General features: G+C 49.5%; 2 protein-coding genes across 5 annotated transcripts in view; one reads left to right on the top strand and one right to left on the bottom strand.

Moving 5' to 3' along the window:
• The first annotated feature begins 67 nt into the window (after positions 1-67).
• Positions 68-6,500, top strand: ERH (ERH mRNA splicing and mitosis factor). 2 transcript variants are annotated; one of them, XM_032965161.2, is made up of 5 exons: positions 68-271; positions 2,716-2,772; positions 3,620-3,707; positions 5,149-5,269; positions 5,700-6,500. In XM_032965161.2, the coding sequence occupies exons 1-5, from the start codon at positions 83-85 to the stop codon at positions 5,803-5,805; spliced, it is 561 nt and encodes a 186-aa protein (XP_032821052.2). In that variant the 5' UTR covers positions 68-82; the 3' UTR covers positions 5,806-6,500. The 2 variants fall into 2 exon arrangements, with proteins under 2 accessions (XP_032821052.2, XP_032821053.2); XM_032965162.2 differs by lacking the exon at positions 2,716-2,772.
• Positions 6,501-10,618: 4,118 nt separating this feature from the next.
• LOC116948466 (polypeptide N-acetylgalactosaminyltransferase 16-like) overlaps positions 10,619-21,808 on the bottom strand; it is a 62,250-nt gene continuing 51,060 nt past the window's right edge. For all 3 annotated transcript variants that reach the window (XM_032965153.2, XM_032965155.2, XM_032965154.2), the window contains 4 exons: positions 19,868-19,951; positions 18,811-18,958; positions 16,674-16,799; positions 10,619-15,219 (listed from right to left, as the gene is read on the bottom strand). In XM_032965153.2, the coding sequence (XP_032821044.2) occupies positions 15,079-15,219; positions 16,674-16,799; positions 18,811-18,958; positions 19,868-19,951 (499 nt within the window). In that variant the 3' untranslated portion in view covers positions 10,619-15,078. The remainder of the gene's footprint in view (positions 15,220-16,673; positions 16,800-18,810; positions 18,959-19,867; positions 19,952-21,808) is intronic.

Genomic DNA, 21,808 nt, shown 5'->3' with positions numbered 1-21,808 from the left:
GATAACTTCCGGGTTGCCCCCCGCCCCCTTCCCCACCCCTCCCTCCACCCCCTTACTCCCACCCCCCTTACCCCTCCGCAACATGTTTCCGGTCCCCACACGCGATAACTTCCGGGTTACCTCCCCTCCCCCCCTCGTGCTTCCGGTCCCCACGCGCTTCGTCTTCCAGGGTCGCGCCTCCATTTCTAGAAGTTGGGAAGAGAGAGAGAAAAAAATTTCCTCCTCTCCTCGCAACCGCACAAGGCCACCCCGCCTCGCTCACCTCGTCATGGTGAGCCGCTCTCCCTCTGCTCGCCTCTCCCTCCAGGGCAGCAAAGTGCCCACGCCCACCCCGCGTCTCGGTCCCACGCGCTCGCCGATCAAGGGAGGTTTTGTGTGGGGTACAAAGTGGCGGGGTTTTGTCTTCGAGGCCCCGGCGGTGGTCGTGGTGGCGACCCGCGTGAACATGGCCGCTGTTTTTGTTGAGGAGGGAAGGGAGGGAGGGAGATTGAACGCGCTTCGACGTCTGTGGGTTAAAGGATAAGGGTTTTAATTGAACAGTCAGTCCACTGCTGTATGAAGGGGGTCTTGCCGTGTCGCCCGTGGGGGGTTGTGTTTGGACTTGCTTCACCGTCATGAGCGTTGTGGGCTGGGGGAGCAGTGAAGGCCGATGTCGCGGGTCGGGAATCGAACCCGGCTGGGTTCGTAGCTCGGGTTACGCGAACTACTCGCGCCACCGATTAATATATTTTTTATTGATATTTGAGGCGTTGGTATTTTTTTGTAGCGTTACCGGTAACCGATTTGCCACGCGTATAGACCTGGCTAGCGTCGAACGGAAATAAGTTTCCGTTTTAAACGAGAAATGAAGGGCTGCTGCCACATTGGTGAAACGGTTGACGCACCGGGCTCGCGAAATCGAGAGATGAATCTCGCGACACGGCAGGTTAAGTAGCGGACGCGTTTAGTAAAGAGGTACATCTGCCGGCCTCTATCCACCCAGCAAGTTACATTCGATCGGCAGCAAACGATTTAAACGCGCGGGTTTCACACCCGCTTCCAACACGTCTGGGTAAGCTTGGAAGAGTAGACCAAATTACCCTCTTAGAGAACCCTCCCCCCCTCCGCATCCTCTCGCGGAGGCTCTTTCGACTGCTCCAGCGAGCAGTTGCAAGGGTTGCGCACTTACCTTTGTTTAAACTTGCATATTTTTTTTACTGGTAAACGAGAGGGCGGCAAATGTGTAACCACTTCGCTCAGGCCGCCGTGCCGTTCGAATGTTGGCACCCTGCCCATTCGCTGCCTTCGTTACTGGGGGGGGGAGTCAGCGTCGACCTGGACTCGTCCATACGGAGAGTTGTGGGAAACTTTCCGTTGATTTGGAGGCCAAGAATGAAATTGGATATCTCAGTATTGTTGTATTGCACCCCCCCCCCCTCCCCCGGCTTGTAATTCGCATCGACGGTCATCCCCATGGCCGTAAGAATGAGGAATTTCCACCCCTGGCTTAGGCCAGACATGGGCAAAGTACGGCCCCCGGGCCGTACACGGCCCGTTGCGCTTTTTAATCCGGCCCGCCGAACTTGTCCAAATATTAAATAAAATGTTACCTTTCTCCTGTAATGCCCCCATTTCCCCATTAGATGGCGCACTTTGACCGGGAGTTTCGACATGTTTTGTATTGTTCATGTTCGTGCAATTTGTTAAATTGCCTTGCAAAGAAATGCTTTGCTACCTGTTAAAGGCCAAATCCTTTCATGTAATGATTTTTTTACATGTCATTTATATTAGTTCACACAAACACTCCATCCATCTGTTCCTGGCCCGGCCCCTCTGTCAAATTTTAGAACCCATTGTGGCCCGCGAGTCAAAAAATGTGCCCACCCCTGGCTTAGGCCCACATAGGAGACACTTTCACTTGGGCTGGGAAGTCCTTAACCCTGTCTCAAGACTGTTTTTTTGTTTGGAAGGTCCTGACACACGTAATGTGTGTGGCGCTAACGTTAAACAAAAAACGCCACTTTTTTTCAAATTTTCTTGCTGTGGTTTTCACACCTGATGATGATTGCTTGTGTTGCAGTCGAAACGTTGTGAGAATTTTTTTGTTTTATATTTTTATTATTTTGTTGTTTTTCTTCTACGTGGTGACTTTACCGAAGGAACCAAGAATATGAATCCCTGCAGTCACGAAAGCTTTAAATAAAAATGTAATATAGAGCAAAAATTTTGGGCAGTTGCCCTTCTGCAGCAAAGTGAGTCTCATTGTGTATTTGAAAGTTTGTCTTAAAAGCAATTGGAAATTGGAGACAGTTGATGTATGAACAGGTGCTGTTTGCTGTGCAATAGCAAACAACCACCAAATCGCGTCTATAACAGTGTAGGCGTTTTGACATCGATTGTTGCAGACCTACAGTACCGGACTACTGTAGCTGGAAAACCCTATGTGTGAGGAAGACATTCAGGAAACGATTTGTTCTACTGCCATGTAATACGCACCACGAAGCTCCGCAGATAAAGGTGTCTCCGAGGACTTGATAATGCCTTACCACACTTCTAGAGTAATGCGCACCACCACCACATGTGCCGGTTTATCCTACTTACTACTACGGAAGTATGTGCTGTACGGCTGTGATGTTGTTTTCGGGATGTAACGCGTGTGGTTTCGGGGTGGGGGGGGGGGTGGGAAAGCCGATTAAAGTGACACACCAAATTTAACATGATGGTTTTCTTGTGCAGTCTTCGGTGACTGCGCTGAGACCATCAACTGCACGTGAAAACCCAGTTTATGGACAGGTAACTGACACCCGGATTGGAAGCTAGGTCTCAGGTGGTGTTGGGTCACAATGTGTGGAGCAATGTTGAGCTCCTCTGAGCCTCCCCCAGACAACTGAAATTCAGAATAAAAAGCGGCTTCTATTTTGTATATACAAAATTAAGCTTGTCTCATGGGCCGCTCAATACAATTTTAGATGCATATATCAAAAATAAATTAAAAGTTACCGTGACTCTCGGGGCTGAACGCATTCTCGTAAAAATCGCAGCCCCGCCGGAGTTGATATGCGGCAACGAGGCCGATCTCGGCCACTTCACGATGCCGCCCGCGGTGCATGCCCAGAGCCACTTCTCGCGAGTTCACGATAATGGTGGCACGTTTTACCGTAGTCAGGAGGAGCCAGGGTTCAAGAGGCAAATCTAAAAATGTTTACATTTATCAAAGCAATTTTCAACCGCTGCATTCCCATGGATCTCATTATTGCATCGTGTAATATTTAACCTTATATCTTTATTTACTCAGGAAACCCTCACTTTCTCCAGACTTTTTCCGGAGGATCCTGCAATTTTCTTGCAGCAGGGTGCAATGTTCCTAAGTGCAATTTCGATTTGGTAATTTGCAGGTTAGATTTTTCGACATTGTGATCTTTGGCTGACACCGGTTACATTTGTGCTACCTATGGGAGGAAAACTAGAGAACCTGGAGGAAACTCGCACAAACTCCGCACAGAAAAATGCCTGAGTCAGGAATCGAACCCAGGTCTTAATTGTGAGACCAACGGGTGTTTACCACTCACTGCGACAATTGTTTTTTTGGACTGCATCCTTTAATTGCGTTCTTTCCCCTCCCACCCCCGACCCTCCACAGTCTCACACAATTCTGCTGGTGCAGCCGACGAAGCGACCGGAGGGGCGCACCTACGCGGACTATGAGTCGGTCAACGAGTGCATGGAAGGTGCGGCGGGTGGGGCCCGGGAGGCCCTTAACGGGTTCGAGCTTTTGATTTGTGTGTACGTTGAACTTCTTTGGCACCGTACGTAGCCAACCGTGCTAATCGGAGGTGCGGGCGAAGGACAACAAACTGCATACAAAAACGCAGTTCTGAAGAAATTGGTTTTTCAATCCAGTTTATTTGCAAGTGCATAGCTCCAGTGGCTGCATAGTATCGGAAGGAAGAGCGTTCTAGACGGCCGCGGAAAAGCGTGTGATTTGACGAGTTTACGCAATTCAGGGTCATAATTATCGTGAGATATGGAGATCATTTTATTGTTTTATATTTTTATTATTATTTTATTGTTTCCCTTCTACGTGACTTTACCGAAAGAACCAAGAATATATATTGCCCAGTGTGTTTTATGTTTCCTTTTGGAATGTCTGCCTTGTTTATAACGTCTATTCTCTCTTGTCTTAATGTCCATCTGTTTTGTACTGTGTGATTTTACTCTTATATTCTTGATTACGCTTCATCTGCATTGTTATCATCTTGTATACAGTCCAAGATGATGCATGCCTTATTTACAATACTTGCCTTGTTTCCACTGTCCCCCTCCCTGTCTTATCGAATTCTGCCGACATGTACCCCTTGTTCTGCCTTATTATTACACTCACTTATTGGTACTGCATCCTTTGTATCTGCTCTCGTTTGTACGGTTTACTTCGTTTGTACGGTTTACTTCGTGCTGTATTGTCTGTCTGCTCCATCTCATTCTGACCATTATCCTGAAGGCAAATGTAGAATAATATTAGCACAAATCAAAAGTAATTGTTATGCGTACAGTTCATTTCGTGTATTGCGAGGCTACGAATCGCTTCGAATGAATGCTTACGTGTCTAGGACAAAGCGTTTGGTGCTGAGCTTAAGAGAAGGAGCAAGAGGTAGAGGTGATTGGTGATGGTAGACAGGGGTGGACATTTATTGAATACCTACTGAATCACCATTTGCAAGTGTGCAACAAGTACTTTTGTAGTTGTGGAATTAAGCGGCACTAGCTAAGAAACTCAAACTAAACTATATTTTATAAGGTAAGGCCAACTGAGCTATGTAGCTCCATTTTCAGAAGCTACCTGGCCACAAATCATAGCCCAACGAAGTTGCTTATGTGGAAATTTATAGCAGCCAAATACTCTAAACACATGTTTCTAAATGTGGTTGTGAAAAACCGAAGGACCCAGAGAAAACGCCACGCGATCACGGGATGAACGCGCAAACTCCAAGTATACAGGCATCAGGGTCGGGATCGAACCCACGATCTCCTGTACACCAGGCGAGGTAGTTGACATCTCGCCACCGTGGCGCGCCAACCGATTCAGCTTTGCTTATCGTGTCGTACAGTGGCACGTTATACACAGGCACGTCCGCGTGTAACATGTTGGGGTTTGTGGGGTGTGCCATACAGGAGTGTGCAAGATCTACGAGGAGCACCTGAAGCGCATGAACCCCAACAGCCCCTCCATCACCTACGACATCAGCCAACTGTTTGACTTCATAGATGACCTGGCTGACCTGAGCTGCCTCGTGTGAGTCTTTCATATCTGCCTACCCCCTCCCTCTCCCGAGCATGCTTCTCCCCCCCCTCCGTGTGTGGACATGTTGAGTGTGATTATGTGTCTGTGTATGTGTGCTGTTCCGGCCTTTCTTAGGTGCTCACTGACAGCACTTGCCACAACAATCTCTTGTGGATATATGGGTGATCTTTGTCTTGTTGCATGTGGGGAGCGTAGGTTGACTCAGCCTGAAATGAGTACCTGGTGTTTTGTGTAAATATGAGTAGTGGGGGAGACAAAGGTGTTCGAGCGTGGTGTTGGCCACCCACCTCCGTGCGCCCTTACACAGTCCGAGTCGACACTCGCCGACAGCCCTTGCCCAAAACAGTCTATAAAGTTGTGGGGAGATCTTTGCGTCTTATGTGTCTGCGCGAGCATGAATGTATGCACTTTCTGTGGACAGCTATCGTGCCGACACACAGACTTACCAGCCGTACAACAAGGACTGGATCAAGGAGAAGATCTACATTCTGCTGCGAAGACAGGCACAGCAGGCGTCCGCCAAGTGAAGGGCTTTGTGGGAAAGGGGGGAATTTGGGGGGGGGGGGGTTGGATGGGGAGCAGTTGGTCTTAGCAGGGCCAGCACTGTGGTGCAAACAGACGGCACATGACCCAGAAAAAAATGCAATCTCGTGTCATCAGCGTGGCGCCATGCAACTGAGATTCTAGTGAAGGCTGCGTGTGTGGAATAACGATCGATAGTAAAGCCGGTTACCGTCAGGCTCAATGAAATCTTTATGTTAAGCTAAGGTCTGTGGAATCTGGTTGTGTGTAAATACCCATGCAGCTATTAGGTAAATGTGTTAAAAGCACTGGATGTCACTCTTTATATTACAATTTTTACTTATAAAGTACATTCAGAGGTGCTATTAATATACAGCTGATGAAATCTGGTTTCAAACGATGTTATGATTTGTAATCTTGAGTGCATGCAAGTTTGTGTGCAGAGAGCAATGGGGCAGGAGTTTTACTTCTTGTGCAATGATCCCAGTGATTGAAGTTTGATTCCAGACCACGGATTACATCAGTGGCGAGTCGTATCGGATCCCTTTGTGCACCTCCCCTAGATCAACGCAGCCTTAAGCTCCTACCTAGTGTCGTGTGTGGACATTCACACTGTGGAGGAAACTGTTGGGTAAGGGTGCTGGTCACACCATCGACTCTCTTACACTCTGCCCACCTTAATAAACGTTCGCTAACATGACTTCCAACAGCCTACATGGCTGAATGGGTGATTACTTTGCTGTGTATGCGAGTGGGTGTGCTTGTTTGTGATGTACAATATTAACATGCTCGCACAAATTTGGCTTTTAAAAAATGCAAAACGACTAACATGACATTTTGAGTACTTGAATGTATTCAAAAATAATGTTCGGCAAAGGCTGTCAGAATATGCAGTCAGATTACATAGATGTAGGTTTAACATGCAATCTGATTTAACTGGGCTCGGCATTTTAACTTGCGGTTCCACCCACTGGGTGGTTCAGCATGTATTGTGATTGAATGGGTCTGGCTTGTTGGTACCAACTATATTCCACGTGTCTCGGTTGTTATGTCACGTGGCATAGGGAGAAGAGCTTGTTTACAATTGGCTTCCGCTCGCGGGCGTTCAACTTGCGCGCCGATTTCATCGCCATGGTTTTTTTTTCCCTAAAAGGCTTGCCAACCTCCACTGGGCGTCCGGCGTAGGTTTGCATCACGGCACAAGTGCCGTAAATGAGTTCTTAACCCCACTTAAACACGCACGTAAATAACACGTAAATAACACGTAAATAACACGTAAATAACACGTAAGTAACACGTACATGCGCACGCACACAAAACCGGATGTGCGTGCAAACTCTTGACACTGTTGCGTAGACATCCTTTTGACTAATGGGGTGTAGTGTAGCTCTGTATATATGGGATGGGGGGGTTACCACTGGGCCCTTAGGGGGGGGATGCTTTCATACTCACCTAGTAGGGGTGGCGACTTTTTGTGTGGGTTCCTTTCTAGAAAGGTTATAGGCATTGGCAGGAGTTGCGTGCAGCGTATATCTGGCACCAAAGCCATTTCCATTGAGCTGTCGCTTTCAAGCAAACGAAGTGTTAATACAAAAATACGTGGCAGTTTGGCCTTGCAAAGCGTCTACGGTTTTTACACAAAGTTCATGCGGCACCTGTCCCGGAGTCGAATCCTCAGGTTTGTCTTTAATATACAGGTCCCATAAGGCCGTACTTACTATCAACTTGCAACTGGAAAAATACGTGGCAGTTTGGCCTTGCAAAGCGTCTACGGTTTTTACACAAAGTTCATGCGGCACCTGTCCCGGAGTCGAATCCTCAGGTTTGTCTTTAATATACAGGTCCCATAAGGCCGTACTTACTATCAACTTGCAACTGGACTTGATTTTAACATCCGGTCAGATTCCAGTGAGGATTTTTTTTTTACACGGAATTGGCTTTCACCGATCTAAGCCTGACATTGCAGTATGGCGATTCTGTTCACGGTGTGTCACTGGCATCCGATTGGAGTGCACACAATTTGGGTTTAACACCGAGTTGCGTTACACCCCACCCACACTTGGGTTCTCTCGCTGCATCTCGTGTATTCTTCTCTTGCAACCCATAGGTCCGATGGCCATTGTCCGGGGGTGGGGGGGGCAGATGGACCTTGAGGATGTCCACTTGACACATTCATTGAAATTGGTTTTCGATCTCGGTTTTGGTGGAATGTCGGCAAGTTGTGTTAAAACGTTGCTCTTGAATCCAGGACCCTCCTGTTAGATCCGGCACGGTCGTGAGAGTGGTGTGACGGTTGGGATTTACAGCGTTAAATAAAGCCACCACGCTCTTAAGATCGCTTTGCGTTTTTGGACAGGCGTGTTCATCCGTCACTGGGGTTTGTGGTGGATAATGTTAGGAACAACAGGAGTGATTGCTTTCCGGTTTATTATTTGGGGAGGGGGGTGGTCTCATGTTTGTTACCCCACCTATTGTGTTGAGGCAGTGGTTAAGCAGCAATCTTGTAAGCACCACCACCTTGTCGAATACATGAGAGGTGGGGGGGTGAGACGATGGTTCACGTGGGAGCACGCAAGCCTGCAATTAGTGTTAATGGTTTTTCCCAAGTTTATTTTTAATTACTACTCTACCGTTTTAAGAGTGGCCCATTGTTTTAACTTTGTTTTTCTCAGCCACACGTGTTGCAGGAAGAACGGTGCGACGCATCAAACTTTTGTTTAAATTCTAAGCCGCATAGTTTCTGCGGTTACTGTCAAAGTCTTGGCTTAAATTCTGTCTTTTTGTGAAATACAAATTGTTGAGGGCACCGGTGAAGGCTGTCCACCCAAATGAGCCCAACAACAAATGTGTTGCTGGCAAAAATTTAATTAAAATGGAAAGTTTGAAACCCCCTTCATAATAAAGCAGATTTTATGAAAATTATGCATTCTTTGAGCATATTAAGTTTTACGGGAGTGCATTGGTGTATCTTCAGTCACCCGGACTGCTTCGCTCTTCGATTGTAACGAGCACAGCAAGGTGGGGAATGTATGGTTGAACTTCTTTCGTACCGTACGTAGCTAACCGTGCTAATTGGAGGGTGCTCCTCCCCATATTGTTCCAGAGTTTCTGTTTTGCATGGCAGCAGTAACAATTGTTCCAAGTTGGGAGGCTTTGGCAGGGAAAAGAACACCAAGCGGCTTTGGTAGCTCTCGCCAGATGAGTAACAGCTCTTTCATGATGGGTGATGTCGAGGTCTTCAAGAATTGCTTATCTGTGCCAAGTCAATACTGCTAATCCCATGTTTGTATAGTCCACTCGGTGTCAAGTCAAATGTACAATCGTTTTTTTCTCTCCAACATCAAACCTATGAAGATTATCCACTGATCATTCCAGCAATAGAATTAGAAATGTATTTCCCAAGTAAAGCCCATTGAGCGAAGCTCTTTCAAGGGCAGCTCAGTGAAGTTATCTGATGACCTGGATAATTGGTTAAATTTCAGAAAAGATAACATCAAGAAATCTGTTTGACCTCAACCTTAATCCTACACTATGCTTTGCTTGGTCTGGCTTTGAGTTTGTCCTAGGTTTACGAAGCCTTAATCAAGCACCTGGTGCGGTGTAATGAACATCTGCCCGCACTATGTACTGTAGAAGTTAATTTGCACCGTACGTGGTCAACCGCGCTTATCAAGAGGTGAGGGGGAGGGGAAGGCCAACAAACTAAAGACAAAAATCTGCTCTCAAGAAATGCGTTTTCAATTTAGATTTAAAAGTGAGCTCTGGTGGCTTCCTGATATCGGAAGGAAGAGCAGTCCAGACGGTCGCAGAGGTGCTTCTGAAAGCGCGCGATGCAGTGACTGCCTTTATTCGATTATTAGCCAAAAGCCACTGCGAGGATCCCCGGAGTTTGCACGCAAACCCGTTAAGAGTCGCTCCTGGCAGTCGGAAGGGTAATGAGGGGAGGCGGGGGATAGCAATGGGGAATAAACTAAGCTATTTTACCAGGCAAGGCCCATTGAGCTATCTAGCTCTTTTTCAGAAGCGACCTGCCCACAAACGATAACGAAGTGGCTTATCGTGGGGAAATTTATATCAGCCACATACTCTAAATGCGTGACGTTGATTCTAAATGTGGAGGGAAAAACCGGAGGACCCGGACAAAAATCCACACGACCACGGGGAAGAGAGAGAGAGACGCGCGAGGTAGTTAACATCTCACCACGGCGGTGGAATAGCATGGAAGGCGAAGTGTGGGTTGTTGGTGGCGTTGCAACGCTTTTAATGAACTTTAATCTCAGACTAGAGACATTCTCGAGTCTGGGAGATGATTCCACAATGGAGCAGCTCTGACGTGGCAACGGATGATGCGATCCAATATATTTTGTACGGTGAATATAGGTCAAGCAAGTGGGTCGGTAATTCTGCGCCAGCTACCATTTTTTTTTAAAGATGAGACGAGATATTTGTGCAGATCCAGGATTTCAGAATTCTAGAATGTGAATAATTTTTGGAGGTAGAAAGATTTTAGTATATATTTTTTTTTACTTTAGGAGACTCAAATTAGGATTTGTTAGGTGGGTGGAAGGTAACAAACGCAAACATTTTTACAATCTTAACATTAACCTGAAAAAAAATCGATTGAACAAAAACTAATGAAAATGCCAATTAAAAGAATGCACGGAACAATGTGCAACAATTGCAAAAGTGTGTGAATGGAAATTGGGAGAAAATTACTGGATGGCGGCGATGGCTGTGACGAACACGTGACCTGTGACGGTACCCCCGCAAGCACGGCCATCCGTAACACGAAAAAAAAACCCAGATTCTTGCCAAAGCTTCGTCACGTACACCACAATCAAGAGGTCGTTTAATCTTCGTCACACGCCGCGGCGCAACATTACCCACGATCATCACAGCCCTTGTACATCCGACCACGTGACGAATGCCTCGTAGCTGGTGTCTGCACGCGCACACAAGTCTGCGTATGCCACTGGATAACTTTGGTGGATTCTATTTCAACCTTTACAACCTGTGTAACAAAAAGCCTTTGGGATTGCTAATGAGGAGTTCAAATCGCTTCACATAGCAGCAGACACGCGAGAGCTGCTTATGTTGTCGGTGAAGTAGAGGCCGACTGCTCTCCACTGCGGCCATGTCAGTCGGGGTGGACAACCCTCCATTCTACTGCGGTAGAGACGGTTCTGCTGTGGGTTCAGTAAAGATGGGAGCAAAAATCTCATCTTCACGAAAGGGAAAAAAAACAACAAAATCCTCGGGTGATTTTTGCTCCACCTTTCCAATTGGAGACTTAACTCTGCGAAAAATTGGAAGGAAAAAGGGGGACCATTCACTTGCACGTGAATTGGACCAATTGACCCCGGGTTCAGGAGAGGCTCTGCCCTCTCGGTTCGCGAAACACTGGCCTCCCGATTCATCCGTGATTTCATTGAACACAAAAATGCATTTACCAAAATGCCGTTTGAAGTCATTTTGCACCAAATTCGTCTCGACAGTTTTTTGTTCCCAAACGGCCGCGTAGAATGGGTGGGGAGCCCCCCCCCCCCCCCTGCACTCGGATCACTCAGTAGCCTGGGGGGGGGGTGGGTAATGCTGACGGGAATCTGGGGCTGTACGTAGTCGTCGTACCAGCATCGGCATGCTCACGGACTGAGCTGAGCAGTCGGGATGCGTCCGTCCGTCTGTCCCGTCTCCAGCACGAGCACGTGCACGCGAGAGAGCCACTCCCCTCAATGAGCCGTGGGTATTATGAAGCTAAGTCAACGGTGACTGGGCTCTGCTATGTAAACAATGATGTCCAAGGTGATGGCCCGAAGTTTGGCGATTGGTGTACGACAATTATGGCCAAATTGTGCACACGGGGACAAATAGCGACACCATGGAAACTACGCTTGGGAGTCGCTTCGGTGAAGCCTCTCAACCGCTAACGCTCTGTGCACAGAGCGGTTCAGAGCCTGTCAATCGTCATCTCGCAAATAAATATCAGCCGTCAGAAGTGTGCTGAGCCAATCGACGAATCAAACGTATTCTGCCCGATGGCGTTTTTGCGCAGGCATTGGCGAGACTACCAACTCCCCCAATAGAGGTTTTTGGGTTAGAACGCGTACATATGTGTCGTTCAACCCGCCACCACCCGACACAGCCAATTACTTCCACAATAGAGTCCTGGTGGTGGTGGCGGCTTTAACGACGCATTTACATTCACACTTTATAACCCAAAAACCTCTTATGGGTATTATTGGTCGCGAAAAGCTTGCGTGTTAAACTCGTTACACTTAAGAGCTCAATTTAATCACGGGGGCGGAATTAGACGCATTTGAACCCGAGAACTGCATCAGCTGGCTCAGCGCTTTGCCAAAAGTTATTGCGATTCCTCGGTGCCACGAAGCCACCACCTGTTCGAGGGAATGTCCCTCATTTTTCTTGCGCCCGCTATTATTAAAGTGTTGGCGACGACGTCATCAACATCGTCATCACATCGCAATTCTATTGCAATGCCACGAAACTGGTGTCTGTATAAAATTGTGCTGTTGGTATAAAACTGGAGGAGGGTTTTCTTCCTTTCCCATCACTGGCGTCGGTAAAATTGGAGTGTCGTAAAATGAGCCTACGAGTAAAGTTTCCGTTCTTATCGTCTTTGAAAACCCGCACGCGAACTTCAACGTACGCTACCATCTATGTACAGCGCGACATCTGAAAAATCGCGAGCAATTTTGCCGCGGGACGTCACATTTAATTCTTCCAGTTTTTTTTTCTTTGTCACGCGCAACTTGACAAAACGGAAAACAAAAGTGATAACGGGCGCAACACGCCACCGCACGTTTTTCGTTGGCGTGAAACCAACTCGCCACGGAAGGAATCGCGTCTCGTCTATTCTTCCATTGGACACAGCAATAGTTGGCGAGCAGAAGCAGCATGATACACCGACGGTCGTACCATAATATACTGACGGTATAAAGATTATTTCATTGAAACCACCGATTTCAGCCCCGTTGTGCTCTTTGTGTCTGGGCACGGAGCAAATCCTTTTGTTATTTCACCAGGACTGGCTGGAGAAGAGATACGCACCAGAGTGGATTTTTACTCCGGATGCAAAGGGGGGGTAAACCCTCGTACATTTCACATTCACAGACAGACGGCGTCGTCCGGCCGAACGGCGCTGGAGTGCCCAACTTCGCGGTCAGAAGCTCACGCGTTCAAATCCTGGTTTGTAAGTCGTCCCAGCCACGACCTCTGCAGCGCCTCCAAGGGAAGCGCCGCTGTGGCAGAATCAGTAGGTTTGTTTTACGAATGTTCTGACCGTCTGCCGTATGAATGTGGATCGTCCACCACTGCTTTAGGTCCACCGGTTGAGACGAACACCGGCCCCGGTGCTTGTATGAGCAGGGTTACCACTTTGGCTTCGCTGTTGCATCATCTCGTTCAGGAACAACCTCTGGAAGTTGCCAGCTCTTACAGGGTACCCTCATAAGGTGCATTTTTACTATAAGCATCAGAATTAGCAGATTTATTCTGTGCCCGAGATGTTTCCAGTACAGGTTTTAGCAGCCAAGGAATGCGGACCAAACACTGTCCCAATACCCTCTTCACAAACACGCTAACCACCCAATGTCATTATACAGATAGTGTCCGACTTACGATATTTCGATCTCACGATGGCGATAGCGATACGACAAAATTGTAAAATATTTAAAATTTTGCGCGGCAGGCAAACGCAGCAGCGTACGAGGTACGATCCCTGTACGTTGGGACGCTGCCGGGATGTACGCGTCTCCCGCCTTGTGTGGTGATGCCTCACTCTCACCAGCGGTCGACGGAGTTAAGTTGTCTCGGTGTTAGCGCATGTATTTTTTTCTGTGTTTTTTGTGTTTCAAAGCCCAATTTTAGTGAAGAATTTACCTTGTTTTTTTTACTTTACATTTTACTGTGCAATACAGTATTGTAATTAATAAAAACAGTTTATACAGTACGGTACTGTAAATTGCTCTGTTTTGATAAATTATCACCATTCTTTAAGACTCCTGGGTAAGCTAAGGCCATCTTCATCTTACGATATTTTTGACTTACGATGGGGTCGTCGTAATGCATCTGCATCGTAAGTAGAGGACTACCTGTACACGATGTTCGAGAATAACCCGCTTTCGCAATCAGGTTACAGAAGACAGTACCGATAATCCCGTAATGTTACGCCAACCCACAATACAATGTGAGTACTTGCTGTTTGTGGGCCATCAACGCAGTGGTGGTCGTGACAATAAACTGGCTCCCGCGACGGGAACGCGGAAACCGTCGCCATTCGCTTTGGGCCCCCCCCCTCCCCCCACCATGGTGACGGGTCTCATCCCGCGCTCGCCTGGCCAGAGAGAGAGTTGCAGCGACTCGGCTTCCGAGTCGACTTGAGCGGGGGTAACGTGCCTCTCGCTCGGTCAGTCTCGTCCGAGTTTGGAGGCCGAGTAAGAACGCGGAAACGTAAAAACCGGCGTCTCGCTAAAAATCGGCCAAAGCTCCGTGTCCCCCCCCCCAAGCGGCTGAAATACGCCGGACGCCACCACGCACCGGGCGCTTGGCCGCGTCTCCTGACGGGAGCCACCGACGGACGACGAAACGGCTCGACCGCTATTGCGAACAAGTAAACAATAATACTAAAAAGTTATTTATAAAATGTTCTGGGTCTCGGGGAGGGGGGGGGTGATGATGCAATGTGAGGAATCGGAGGTGAGGGGTCAGGGTAAAAGTGGGGGGGGGGGGGGTGGTGATTCGGGGTTGTCGCTGGAAATCGGTGAAATGAGCAGGGGAACGGTGAAAGGAACAATCGTCGGAGAGAAACTCGGGGGTGGGGGGGGTTAGATGGAGGAGGATTCCAGAATAAAGGTCAGAGGTCAATTATCCAGGGTGAGAGGGGTCATAGAAAAATTTACAAGATTAAAGGTTCAGAAGGTTAGCGGGTGCGAGGTCAGCGAGTGAGGAGTAAAGAAGTGACAGGTCAGGGAATGAAGTATCAAGAGGTGACAGGCAAGGAGTGAGGCATCTAGAGATCGGACACCAAGGAAGGAGAGCTGTAGGGGTATGGAGTCGAGAGGTGGGAGGTCTGGGTGTGAGGTGTCAGGAGGTGAGGATTCGGGGCTGACACGAGAGGTGAGCGGTGAGATTAACAGGTCAAGGATTGAGGTATCGAACGGTCAGAGTTCAGGGGGCAGGGGGGAGTCAGAGTGAAGAGCCAGAGGTGTTGAAGGAAGCAGCCTGTAGGAGCAGTGGCCATCCTGTAGGCCAGGCCGCCTCTATCGCTCGCTGGGCTGCAGCTCCCACTGCTGAGCAGAGGAGTCGTGCTGGCACGTGGCCACGGAGACGTCCGTCCCCGTGGCGTCCAGGCAGAGGCGGGAGGCCATGTGACGAATCAGCCGTCCCCGGCGATGCCAGCGCTGAGCACAACAAGACAACGGATCCTTCGTCAGCCAAACAGGGGCGCCACGGTGGCGAGATGTTAACTACCTCGCCTGGTATACAAGAGGTTGTGGGTTCAATCCTGACCCTGACGATGCGTGTATATTTGGAGTTGGTGTGTCTCCCACCCCGTGGTCACGTGGATTTTTCTCCGAGTCCTCGGGTTTTTCCCCTCCAAATTTATAATGAACATGCGTTTTAGAGTATTTGGCTGTTGTACATTTCCACATGATAAGCCACTTTGTTGAGCTATCATTTGTGGGCAGGTCACATCTGAAAAAGAGCTATATAGCTCAGTGGGCCTTACCTGGTAAAATAAACAGTTTAGTTTTCGATTTGAAGCTTTCGTGACTGCAAGGATTCATCTTCTTTGGTTCTTTCGGTAAAGTCACGTAGAATGAGAATAAAATAATAAAATAACACAATAAAATTCTCACGACGTTTCGGCCACAACGCAAGCGGCCGTCTTCAGGTGAAAGGTACAGAACTGTCGGGACGACAGAGCTTCAATGAACGATGTTAAGATTCGTAGCGACTTTTAAGCAGGTTGGGAGAAGTGAGGCACCTTGACAAAGGGGTTTACATATCAATAGCTGAGGGATTAGCTTGTGACTGGTCACGGAAATGGCTATGTTAAAGTCAAAACCTACACATCCACAGAGGCAACTAGTAATTTAGCATTGAAATAGCTAAGGGATTCGCTTGTGACTGGTCACAGAAATAGATGTTAAAGTAAGAATTTTATTGTGTTATTTTATTATTTTATTCTCATTCTACGTGACTTTACCAAAAGAACCAAAGAAGAGTTTAGTTTCAAGTATTGTCTTAATTTAATTTTGTTTAACAAAGGGTGAGAGCTCAAGAGAGAGAGAGTCTCATTTGCAAGTGTCTCAGATGACTAAAAAGCAAATATAATTCAGAGGAAAAACAAGTAAATGAATATTACAGCAAAAGCCAAAAAAAATCTATCGAAACTGCACAAACCGAGGTCGATATCAAATTAAATAGATTTCAAAACAGTGTTCCTGGGCATCCCTACCTGCCTCCTTTTGCATCCCCGTGTGTCCCCCTGCGTACCTTCCGGTGTAACCTCGCATGCCGATGCGCATTCGCACGTATCCATCTGTGTCTCCACGTGTTCCCAAATATCCCTGGACATTCCAAGTGTCTGCCGAAGCATTCCCACATGTCCCTGGTTGTCCCATTGCTCTCTCGTGACCCCCGTGTCTCCCCGCGTCTCCCAATACCTCCTCATGTGTCCCCATGTGTGCCTTCCCACGTGCTTGCCCACATATGTGCTGATCAGTGGTGCGGGGGATGGACAACAAACTCAACGCAAAAAGCAGTTCTGTGTCTCCCCGTGTGTCCCCGCGTATCCCCGTGTCTCTCTCTCTCTGTGTGTGCGTCCGTCCCGTGTCCTCCCCTTGCCTACCTGCTTGCCATCGCCACGGTTGCAGGGCAGGAGGGTGAGAGAGACGGGGCCACCCGGGGCTGGAGACACGAGCGCCAAGCAGCGCTGCTGCTGGCGGACCAGGTGCGATGGGGTCAGGGTCCACTCCTGGGGAGGAGGAGGAGACGACAGCACAAAGACAAAGTTCCCACGTGCAGCCTTTAAACAGACTGTTGGGGCAAGTGCTGTTAGCGAGCGCCTACGAAGGCCGGAAAGGTACACGAAGGCGTGGATGGCCAGCACTACGCCCGACCGCCTTTGCCCCCCAGTAGCGATGCTTACGCACCGCACCAGGCACTCATTTGAGGCTGAGTCGATCTAGGGGAGGACCAGGACCGGTTCAGAAAATCGTCACTGGTGTTGGCCGTTAGCAGTAATCGAATTCGGGTCGCCGGGTTCATCGCGCATTGCGCTAACCACTGCACCACCACTCCCCATCGCACACGCAAGCGCACGCAGTCACGTGTAAATATGCAAAGACACATGCAAAAACATAAACGTGCATAACACTGTAAACAAACATACAAGCACACAGACAAACACAAACATTCCACGTATAGTTGGGGCAAGGTCGGGGGTTGGGCCAGCACCATGCCCAGCCACCTTTGCCCAGTGCTGAAGTGTTACAGACACGTGTAGTGACGTAGAATGAGTCACTGGAGCGCGTAGCGCTGGGGACTGGTAGACAATGGGATTGGGGGTAGCAGCCCGTTCTACCAGTTGGACCCTTGGGCGAAGCCCGGAGCCTTCTGGGGGATCCAGAAGGGTGCGTGGCCGAGGGCGGAGCCTGGCCACGCTGGGGAGGATAAAAGGCGAGCTCCGACTCACAGTCGGGGCTGCCGCCATCTGGAGTGGAACTCGTCGTGCTGCCGTCGTCGTTGTGATCTTCGCCTCTTCGAGCTGTGGGTCTGGCAGCATGTTGGCTGTCCCGACCCCGTATGTAGTTATCCCCTATGGCTGTGAAGGCCGGAATACACAAGAGAGAGTGCCTCCTACTCGTGTCTCTGAATTAGTACACTGCAATACCACACCGGGTGCTCATTTATGGCTGAGTCGAACGAGGGGAGGCCGAGGACCGGTTCTGATGTCACTCGCCACTGACGTTCTGTGTCAGGGAATCAAACTCAGACGGCTAGGTTCGAGGTTCGTAGCGCAAGTGCGCTCACCGCTGTGCCGCCGCTCACCCAACATGCACACCAACGTGCGCACGTGCAGGCACGCACAATGGCACACAAATACGGGTATGCACGTGCACACAAGCGTGCACACCACGCACAGTACACGAAACATGCACACACGGCGACGTCCAGGCATACGAGAACACGTATGCACACATACACGAGAACAGGTGGCTCGTGTGCTGAGATGTGTCGATGCGCCGCAATGGCGGTTCCCAACATTCTTGGACCTGCGGTCGATATTTGGGGACCGCTGTGCAGCGATATTTTTTGTTTTATTAAAATATTTAAAAACAAAAATGTCCGCAGAATCTGCAGCAGTTCCACAGACAAATTCCCACGGCTGACCACAGGTTTGGAACCATTGCACAAGAGAGCATAGGGATGCCTGGTGGGCTTGCAGGCAGTTAGCCAAGCAAGCAGTTAGATGTACACTATACAAAACATTACATTTGACCAGGTAAGGCCCATTGAGCTGTAGAGCTCTATTTCAGAAGTGACCTGGCCACAAATGATAGCTCAACGAAGCGGCTTATCAGATGGAAATTTATTGCAGCCAAATACTCTAAAACGCGTGTTTCTACGTGTGGAGGGCATAAACCGGAGGACCCAGAGAAAAAAATCCACACGACCACGGGGAGAACATGCAGACTCCAAATATACACGCGTCAGGGTTGGGATGAAACCCACGACCTGTGTACCAGGCCAGGTAGCTAACATCTCGCCACCGTGTATGTAGGCAGATAGCCAGGAAGACAGGCAGTTAGCTATGTAGGCAGTTTGGCATGTGGGCCGGTACAGAGTTGGGCAAAGAGGGTCAGTTTGTGTGCAGGCATGTGGGTCGCATTTTAAACAGGTCGAGGTGAACGGGGCAGACAAGTGCAGGTTTTTTTTTCAGACGACGGGCCAATTGCCCACGATCCAATGAAGCGTGGAGGAACCTGTGTGACAGCCGAGACGTCCTTCTGCCCGATGCAGTGGCCCATTGCCACGGCAGGCTGTCTCTCTGCCATCGTCGTGGCGACGGTTTCCAGGCAACGGTCACCCTGACGTAGCACCCCGGTCACCGCCTGCACCTCCACGGGAGTCCTGGAGGTGGAGACGCCACGTGCACTTCACATTACAGACTGTTGGGGAACGTGCTGTTCGCGAGCACCAATTAACGTGGGTATGGCACGAGAGGGGCTCATGTGGTGAGCAGCGCCTTGTATCAGAAGAGCTCTTTAATCAATTCACTGCTTGATGATGGCCTCCTGTACCACCCTTTCATTATTAACGCAGTAATCTGTAATTACAGAGGAAACAATTACAGCACAACGCTGGATTTTTGCAGCACTGCCTTCTCTGCTGCCCATCACATCGCCCCGCAAAGCCCTACGGGGACCTGTTTGTGTGTGGCGGTCACCCATCCAAACACATTCCAGGCTCATTACCTGCTTAGCGGCCAGACATGTACGAGACCAGAAGCATTTTGGGTGATCTGGTCACGGGCCGTCGCGTATGTGCGGCGTTCGTGTGCGAGTACGTGAGGCGTGCGTATTGGTACATCTGCCGGTTATCTCAGCCAGTCAACCCATGTCACCTGGGTCTGTTCCGTGATCTTCTCGACGTGACTGGACATCTGTGAAAAAAAGCTTCACAGCTCGTCGGATTTCTCCAGAATAAACAACGATTCTGAAATATTTCTGCCAGCGAGCCTTTGGCACTTCACGCGGCATCAAAGTGGACCTAGCATGCACCTAGCCACTGGAGCTATGCACTTTCAAGTCATCTAGGTTGAAACCTAATTTCTTTAAAGCTGATTTTTGTGTTTAGTTTGATGTCCTTCACCCACACCTCCGTTTAGCACAGTTGGCTACGTACGGTGCGAAAGAAGTTCAATATACGTACTTAGGGGAGAGAGTATTGGGCCCACTGCCCCAGCTTAGTTGGGACTCTACGACAGCGGGGGGCGGGTGAAAGTTTATATGAGCGGGGGGGGGGGGGGACGGTGCTTACTTGAGCTCTGGATAAACATTGTCCAGGTACCAGCGGAAGGGCTTGCACTGCAGACGCGTGCGCAGGTCCACACGGCCCTGGATGCTGTGGCCCGGCGGTTGGCGGCGGTTCACAACGGAGATGCCAACGCAGCGGCAGCATCAGCGGCGGGAGGGAGAGAGACACGGAGAGCGAGAGTGGAGGGTGCAGCCAAAGCGAAGTTACGACGAGATCAAATCAATGTTACTGGCCACGTTCACTTTGTTAATTAGTGGAAGCAAGTCGAAGTGGTTTCTGCTTAATGTACGTTGAACTACTTTCGCACTGTACGTTGCCAACCGTGGTAATCGGGAGGTGCTTGAATGGCCCAGGGCAGTGTTTACGGCTGCTCTATATAGCCCTTGGCCAATGGTAGACATTCCATACTCCTATGGCAGGGATGGATCTCTACACATAAGGCGTCCAACTGTTGTTTTCCCACAAAGTGGTACGTATTTTATGGACCTCGCCCAGAGGAATGATGAGCCGAGTGAAACTCTGACTGGACTAGGATTTAAATGCACGTCTGTAACTGGGCGTCACTGTGGTGGGATATTAACTGCCACGCACCCAGACACCTGCTGTATATTTGGAGTTTGCGGTGTCTCTCTCCCTGTGGTTGTGTGGACTTTTCTCCGGGTCCTCCAGTTTTTCCCCTCCACATTTAGAATCAACATCATGTGTTTCGAGTATTTGGCTGCGATAATAAATTTCCCCGCCACGATAGGCCACTTCCTTGAGCTATAATAATTTGTGATAGCCAGGCCGCTTCTGAAAAAGAGCTACAAAGCTCAGTGGGGCGTTACCTGGTAAAAGAAGTTTCTGTATGTATACAGTTTAACTCTCTTTAACGGACGATGGAGGCTGCGCAGGATCTCGCGTTGGAGCGCACGGCTGGTGCGGCCGTTCCCATTCACAGGGGGATGGGGAAGCGAGAAAGCTTCCCAGGTTTTTGAGGGAGGAGAGCGCTGGCTCAATCGTCTCTCCGACAGAATGAGCTCCACGCTTTGTGGGAAGTCAACAGTGGTGGTCTTATGGATAAGACTTTCCCCCCCTCCCCCCCGTCGTGGGAATGAGGACATTTCCCACCGCTGGTTCAGGGATGGCCAACCCGACATGAGCACTGCCCCAGGCTCGGTGAATCAGGGAGATCGTGAACAACAGCCATATCAGACATTATTACATCTAATCGGCATAATCATCGGTTCACTGCCACTCAAAGGCTCGCTCCTACAAGGCGTGTGGTGAAGTTAGGCGATTCTGCCATCTGTGTTAAGTATTGGACCGTGAACTCGCTACACTTGAGAGCCGAAATTCAATCACAGGCGACTGAATCCCGGATTCGAACCCAACACATCAATGGGAAATACCACCCCGTCACGTGCAAGTGTCTGTCCAGGCATTCGTGCCAACCCACTGTCAGGTGACTACCGCGTGGATGCGTGTGGGCTAACTTGACCCTTCGTCGCCGCGTTCGTCAGTGCGAGGTTGTCAAAAAGGCAGAGGGCCACGTAGACATCGGAGTGAAATAGTACAGCACAACAATGAATGTCGGCTGCACCGCCCTCTGCTGATAACACAGCCGCAACAGCAGCAGCCTACAACAGCCACGTAACACGAGGTGGTCACCCACCACTGATCAGGCTGAATTCCCGCTTGGCTTCTGAGATCTGAAAAGAGATCCTCCCCACCACCACCACGTGAAAGCGGCGCTTTCTCCGACGGCTGACACCACCACCAGGGGACACCACCACCAGGGGACACCACCACCAGGGGACACCACCACCAGGGGACACCACCACCAGGGGACACCACCACCAGGGGACACCACCACCACCGCCGCTGCTGCCGTGCTCAACACAGCAAGCAGGGAGAGCCGCGAGCAACGTTGGCGGCTCTCCCTGCTTGCGGGTGACCCCGGCG

The sequence above is a fragment of the Petromyzon marinus genome, chromosome 33 (genome assembly GCF_048934315.1).
Source record: "Petromyzon marinus isolate PM22_M1 ecotype Great Lakes invasive population chromosome 33, UKy_Petmar_22M1.pri1.0, whole genome shotgun sequence".
In the NCBI taxonomy this organism is placed as follows: Eukaryota; Metazoa; Chordata; class Hyperoartia; order Petromyzontiformes; family Petromyzontidae; genus Petromyzon; species Petromyzon marinus.
This window is presented reverse-complemented; position numbering and strand designations above follow the sequence as displayed.